Source organism: Habropoda laboriosa, unplaced genomic scaffold, assembly GCF_001263275.1.
Source record: "Habropoda laboriosa isolate 0110345459 unplaced genomic scaffold, ASM126327v1 scaffold40, whole genome shotgun sequence".
In the NCBI taxonomy this organism is placed as follows: Eukaryota; Metazoa; Arthropoda; class Insecta; order Hymenoptera; family Apidae; genus Habropoda; species Habropoda laboriosa.
In genome coordinates this window covers 5908924-5916338 of record NW_017100231.1, presented here as the reverse complement: position 1 = coordinate 5916338, position 7415 = coordinate 5908924, and the positions used below count along the sequence as shown (strand labels likewise).

Genomic DNA, 7415 nt, shown 5'->3' with positions numbered 1-7415 from the left:
ATAAATTATAATTTTGTTTATTTTTTAAGCTTCATACAAGCTTACATTTTATCAGCTTTTGAAAATTTACGTTGCAATCGGATTATGTTTGATATGTTAAGATATCTTAAAAATTTCATTTGAATATCGAAACGTTGCGCAACTCAAAGAAAAGAAACAACAACCGCCGGCTTGAAGAGATATTCGATGATATTTGCAATTGAAGTAGATTGTGTGTAACTGCCATGTAATAGGTTAATTGGAACGCATTGTAGCCGATGGGTGGTCGGTCAAAACGCATCGGCAGTTGTCGAAATCTTAAGATGAAGAACACGGTCCTGGCAGTTTTCTTTTACTCATGCCTGATACTCTTCGCGGAAGTGCCTTCTAGTGCGAGGTATTATAATTAAACAAAAACTGTTTGTCTACGCAATTAATAAAAAAGTACAGAAACAATAGCAAAATGTAAATTAGATTTGAAAATTTATTCGTATTATCGCGTGATTTAAAAGTTACTTTAAAATTCGTTTAATTTTTTCTGTGATTAAAAAATATTTCAAACATTTATCACGTTTTTTGTATTATTTGAAAGGTTTAAAAATTCAAATAATTTTTCAAACATTTCGAAAATATTCGAATATTTTTTTCGCCGTTTAGAAAATTTATTTTTTATAATTCTAACAGGGATTACAAAATTTCTTTCATTTTTTAATTCCAAAAACAGTTTGAAAAATTTCACTTCATTTTCTCCATAATTCAAAGTCAAATTTTGATAATTTTTTTCATAGCTTTCTGATTGATGACGCGAGAAACTCCACACTAAAATCGAGGATAGTCCTGCCAACGCATTATGTGAAAGGTTCGTCAACAATTCAAACGAAATACCTTTTCTCGAAATTTATGCGGAGAAAACGTATTCTATTTTTGTACGAATGATCATCATGAGACGCGTTCAGACGTGCACATAATATTCCGACGTACATATTTAATTGCCTACGATCGGTCTTGCAACATCAAGATCAATCGACGATAGATAATGTCATTGATTTGTTTATTTCCACAGCTGGAGACTTGTATCGATTCTCGTATTGTTTCGCCTCTCGTTGAGCTCTCCATCAAAGCATAGAAATGCATGATGAAGTACTTAGAAAGGCAGTCAGATTAATAGAACGTAATTGAAATAGAGGTTAACTTATTAAGTTATTAACTTATTAAGAAGATTGAATTTATTGAATATGTATAGGAAATAATGTATAATTGTTTTTTGAAATATGTAGACATTACATACTTAATGTCAGAGTATATTACAAGTATTGTAAATTATTTCTTGAAATACGAGTCGAGAGTGAATATACATAAGACATTACGTCAGTATACCGACAAGAAAAATAGTACATATAATTGTCATTTTCACTGGGTGAAGAATAAATCAGGTATACTTTAATAGAGAAGTAACGAATTAAAATAAATCAGAGATTATAAGCAACAGTTGTTTGCATGATACATCGTAATTTATGTATCATGTATATTTCATAATGTTAAATAAGCAGATAGAAAGTTATTTTAATAAGATTGAATGAAAACGTGAAGTAATATCGAAAGATATATGAGAAACTAATTGTGAAATTAAAATAGAAGGAAAAATATCATTGTGAAGAATAAAAAGAAATTTATTTTATATTTTGATATATTTAATTAATAGATAAATATGCGATTAATAGAAAAGAAGCCTTCTGGAATACAAAAATACAGTTAATTATTACCATTTAAAAAATCACCTTCCAGAAAACATATTTCACAAGGAAACATTCAAAAAATTAAAAATTTCGATAATTCGTTAATTACCCAGAACTGGCTAAATCACGCATTCTATACACCCTACTACTTTTTGAACCATCACGTACTCATTTTTTATTATCATTATATCCAATTCATCACATTCTTCAAAAAAGATTTTTTTTTCAGATGCTTTCAAAAAATTATTTTTCGGATTTAGCAGTGAGGTTCAACACATTTCATCTTATATATCTATACTTTTTATTCGATTATAACCTCATGGAATGTATCAAACTATCAACAAAATATTCTACGAACTTACGAGCATACATTAATGTCAGAAAAGCGTAAAACAACCGATCTTAACCTCTAAATGCGTGGACTCCTTTTGAGAATACTATGTGCACGTGTATATGCTCGGAACTCATATTTATATGTTTGTAATTAATATGAAAATGAATGCAAAAAACGACGCAGAGATTAGGCCTCCATCGAAGCAGGGTATGCCGGTGATAGTGGACTTCAATATCCTCGTGGCTGATATCAATTCGATAAATGTGGAGGATATGGACTTCCGGTGAGTTGAGAAAGTGTAGTGGAATAATGTAACACTAGATGCTGCACATGAAACTGGCTTCAAATAAAATATACATTATGTATTTTTAATGTTATATTTTGTACTGCTATTTCCATGTATCGCGCTGAATACTATTCGACGCTGTCACGCATGGGCGTATGAGATCAGTGAACCACCATATCAAATGTGATTTAAATGTACATTATACTATTACCGACTGAAACTGTAAAACTGTTTTTGCATTTGGGGTCGGTATTGTGTGCATCACTCCTATAATAGTTTAAATAGGATTCGTTTAATTTTTAATTTTTAATATATCGAGTGTCTCAGTAATACTGGTTCAAATTGTTATTACAAAGCTCCTTGTATATATTTATTGCTATCTAATAAATAATTTCACTTTTGTTGAATTTTACTGTCTTGTTTTTAGTAATTAATTTTCCTACATTAGTATTAAAGATCTATATTACTTTATTTCGACGTCTGTAAAATTTCAATCAGTTTATGTTTCTGTTGTGATTTTAGTTGTAGATGTTTTTTTTTTTTTTTCAAAAGTTTTCAAGAAGAATTTATTGAAATGAATAAAAAATATATGTTTAAGGAGCTAATTGTCCAAGTAACAAAAAATGGTTAAAACGAAGAATGTTCATAAAGTAGGTTAGTAAGCTTAACCATACTTTAAAAAAAGTACGAATATTCATAAGGGAAAGCTGCCAACTATGCCCACGAGTAAAACGATGGCCTTAAATGGATATTGAAAAACCATCGTTAATTGTAAAAATGCATGATACCTTTAAACGTCATTTTAAGATTTTCGGTTGTGATTGAATCAGAGTTAAGGCATATAATCGATTTTATAATCTCACTATATCACTTCCACCAACTGTACTTTTACACCTAACCGATTTTACAATCTCACTATATCGATTTCACCAACTGTACTTCATGCGACCCGGATTGAATTTTCGGACCCTTATCCTCTCAGATTTCTGTTGATTCGCTTGTCGATATACTCGACATGTAAACTTCAACGCCGATTTTACAGCTTCGTTGTATGTCTCCCACTAACTATAGCTACTATTTAATAGCTTTAACACTCGAAACAATTGCCATGCAATTAATGGAATTTCTTGTCAAATAGAGTGGACATGTTCGTTCGTCAAAGTTGGATCGAATCTCGACTCGATATGCCAGACGATATTTTCGAGGAGGGTGACGATTACGTCACGTTACCTCCTGAATTCTTCGACAGTTTATGGCAGCCGGATCCTTACTTTCTGAATGCAAAAGTTTCTGGTAAGTCTAACTTTCAGTTAACGAACTACTACTCATTTACATATCGTTTGTGCATAATTCTTCATTGTTTACTTTTTTGCTGGTAAGATTGTTACATCTTTCAATTTTATTACGAGAGATCACCTTTTTGTAAAAGGAAAAACAGTGGAACTATTATTCGTTATAATATAGAATAAGGAAGATAATATAAAGCTCTTTTCAACCTGCAATTACTGAACTTTATAATACATCATACATCCTCGAATACTTTCAATAATAATTTAAAAGGTATGAGTTATTGATAAATTTTTATTAATTAATGAAATAAGTAGTTTGAGAACGGGACAAGGAGAATTTTTCATAATCATAGAGTATGTAAAAATTGTTGATGACCTTGAAACGATCTGGAAACAATTTTCGAAATTACCTTCGTGTGACCTTCACCTAACCTGAAAATGATTTTTTGATAAAGTACGAACGAATGTTTAAATTGAAAATTGAAAAATCATTTGTTTCCAGAAATTGCGGCGTTAAATCACAAATTCTCTTCAGTAACCTTGTACAGAAACAAAACAGTGAAATATTCTGCAAGGATGCATGCAATTATCGCCTGTCAAATGGAATTTCAACTCTACCCGATGGACATTCAGATATGCCCTATCTACGTAGAGAGTTGTAAGTCGATGACGAAATGAGACCTGTTTAAAACGTACGATACAACACTCTCACTGACTCCTGCGCTCCTGATAATTTCTCGAAACAGTTATTCCCTTCTTAAATAATACTTCTAAAATGTACATACATTATACAGTGTGTTACAAAAGTCAGCAGTATTGGTGCTTGCTAATATGTAACGGTTATTCAAGTTCTATTTATATGTACATAGATTGTAAGAAGAGAAACATCTGTTCGAATCTGATTAATTCCTAACTTCTCCGTTATATTTGTCACTGAAACAATTCTTTAACACTTGCTTATTATTTAAACACGCCACATACCGGTAATGGAATTTGAAATTTGTGAAAAAAAGATGTACATAGACAATTCAGAACCCAAATAAACATTAAGTTTAAACAAAATTTACTGATAATCATTTATATTTCAAAACAACAAACAACTCAAGAATAAAACAATTTAAAAAATGAATTAATAATAACTTTATATATAGATAAATATACTGCACACTTCTTTAACACGCTGTAACGCACTAATAATCATCTCTCTTTAACAAGTCGAAAATTTATGTAATCACCGCATTAACTTTGAAAACTGCGTTACTCGCGATAGTTTCCTATCACAAACAGAAGTTACGCTTGAGATGGGGAGCTGGTGGCGTCACAGTGAACCCAGAACTGAAACTTCTGCAATATGACATCGGGAAACCGATGGTCGCTGAGGAGAGCGTCGATTACATGCTTGAGAAAAGTGGTACGATCATTGTTTCGATGTACAACTTCTTTTCAGGTCTCATGGAAAATGTATGTTCTATTATTTCCCAGGAAATTTCTCAAGGCTAGTGGTCTTTTTCCGATTCGAGAGGCAAATTGGTCATCACCTGATACAAACATTTGCACCATCCACGTTGGTGGTGATGTTATCTTGGTTTAGCTTCTGGTTAGGATTAGATGCTATTCCTGGTCGAGTAGCACTTTTAGTAACCAGCATGCTCACTTTGGTTACCATGTTTACTGGTCTAAAAAGTGACATTCCTCCAGTTGCTTATGTAAAAGTAGGTTTCATTATCATTGAATATGATAATTGATTACCAAAGGTATTTTGTTAAAAAAGATTACACAAATATGATTTCCTAAATTGCTCAACCTGTTAAGTGGGTTATTCATGGACTAAAGACAGTTATAAATCTACAAAGACGAGTTAACTCGTCCTGTCCACGGTAAATGCGAAGTGTATTAATTTCCTTCTAATATGAATTTAATAATAATAAAATTACAGAATGCACAAATAAACCATTCTCTTGAAAAATATGATTGGAAATGTAGAACTTTTATTTTAGAGTTTTAATCATATATGATAATAATAATAACAATGAAATAATAATGAATAAATAAAATTGTATGTTTCGACTGTTTGTGTGCTACTAAAATGCATGAATTTCTGTGACGTGTAAACTCGTCTTACCCACTCCAGATAAAATTTCAAATGACGTGTTAATTCGTCATACCCAATTAACACGTTCATATTTAGCTGATTTATTGATATGGTTGAAAATATTGCGTGTTAAACATTGTGCTAATATATCTCTGTGTATATAGGCACTGGATGTTTGGATGGCAGGTTGCATGATGTTTGTGTTCGCTGCTCTCGGTGAATTCGTTGTGGTTAAAGTGCTCGACTTGCGATATCAGTTGGAGTACGATCTACAGACCTCGATAATGTCGAGACATTACTCAACAGTTTGTATTACAATTGTTTCATTGCGTGTACAGATTAGGATAAGAGATTCATTAAGTGAAATGGGGAATTTTTATAAGATTGATTTTTCCCATAAGTATTTGAACATTATACAATATTCTATTTTCTTGTGTCTTTACCAAATTTTGTTGATTTTGTAAAAACTGAAATATTTTGACTGTTTGCACCTTGTATACAAAATATTCAGAGAAAAGAGTCTATATTTTTTAAGAGTTAGTGGAAGGAGCAAATTTACAGTAAAAGGATTATGCTTCAAACTCAGAATTTAATCTTACTTCTTAAGATTCTGGCCTCGTGCACATTCATAATTATTTAACACCCTGTATGCGCGCGTGCATTGGTCAAGGTCAATATCATTAATCAATCGAAGAATCTCGCGAATTAACGGTTAACAAGAGATTCAATGAACGCGTCAAGCAAAGGTGTTTATTAGATATGCACTTTGTATGTATATGTGTGCCACTTTTGAATTCTAGTTTTGAAATCTTGATTGACAGATTTAATCGTTAACAGACAGACGTAAATGCATTAGCAAGTCTAACATTATATTTTTCTTCTAGATAGAATACGGTAAAAGATATTTAATATGCTGTCAAAACCGCGGTGTTATCTCGTCCATGACCGATTAATTTATGCCTCTCATTAATCAAGTTTATCAACAAACACATTGTTCAAACTTTTAAGATTCTAATTCATTTCCCGATATAATTAATTTGAATAAAATATAACGAGAAATAAACAATATTGTAGAAGATAAAATTTTCTTTCCTTATTGTTTAAAGTATATTGTAAGATTAATCATAAGTAAACATAACTTAAAAAACTACCTATTGAGTATAAATTATGTAGTATGTATCTTTGAATCTTTTTTTCACTTTTAATTAACAAACATGAATTTATAATGTCAGTATACAATAAAATTCAGTTAATTGCTATCATGAAATATACAGTCAGCATGAAAACACAAAGACTCAAGTTCTGTGTTATTTTTAGCGGATAATTGCCATGGAAAAAGGCCAAAGCATCTGGGACTATGACTCAACGTATGTACCAAAAGCAAGAAATAAAAGAGCAGGTAGCAAACACCTTCTGCAAAACGCCTGGCTGGATCCTGAATACCCAATGATACGTATATACAAGACAAGATCGCAGAAAATCGATACTTATAGCAGAATAGGTTTCCCCATATTGTTTATGTTGTTTATCATTTTATATTGGCCGATACTTTTGCTCAAGAAAGCGATGTGACATTATACGTATACAGTATAATTGGATAAAAATGTATAAATTATTATTAATGAAATTGTCATATGCTGTAAAGTGCTTCTCATAATTGTAATACCTTAGGGCGATGAACTGTTGTATAGTAGTATTA

General features: G+C 31.3%; 1 protein-coding gene across 1 annotated transcript; it reads left to right on the top strand.

Moving 5' to 3' along the window:
* The first annotated feature begins 302 nt into the window (after nt 1-302).
* On the top strand, nt 303-7288 carry LOC108571601 (glycine receptor subunit alpha-3). The gene is made up of 9 exons (XM_017933677.1): nt 303-376; nt 768-838; nt 2233-2332; nt 3474-3628; nt 4127-4282; nt 4895-5035; nt 5107-5336; nt 5881-6021; nt 7034-7288. The coding sequence occupies exons 1-9, from the start codon at nt 303-305 to the stop codon at nt 7286-7288; spliced, it is 1323 nt and encodes a 440-aa protein (XP_017789166.1).
* Nucleotides 7289-7415: the final 127 nt, after the last annotated feature.

Coding starts and splice junctions, on each gene's coding strand:
- LOC108571601 (XM_017933677.1), top strand. CDS start 303: ATGAAGAACACGGTCCTGGCAGTTTTCTTTTACTCATGCCTGATACTC. Junction 3,629..4,126: donor TCTGAATGCAAAAGTTTCTG/GTAAGTCTAACT, acceptor ATTTGTTTCCAG/AAATTGCGGCGTTAAATCAC. Junction 5,036..5,106: donor TTACATGCTTGAGAAAAGTG/GTACGATCATTG, acceptor ATTATTTCCCAG/GAAATTTCTCAAGGCTAGTG.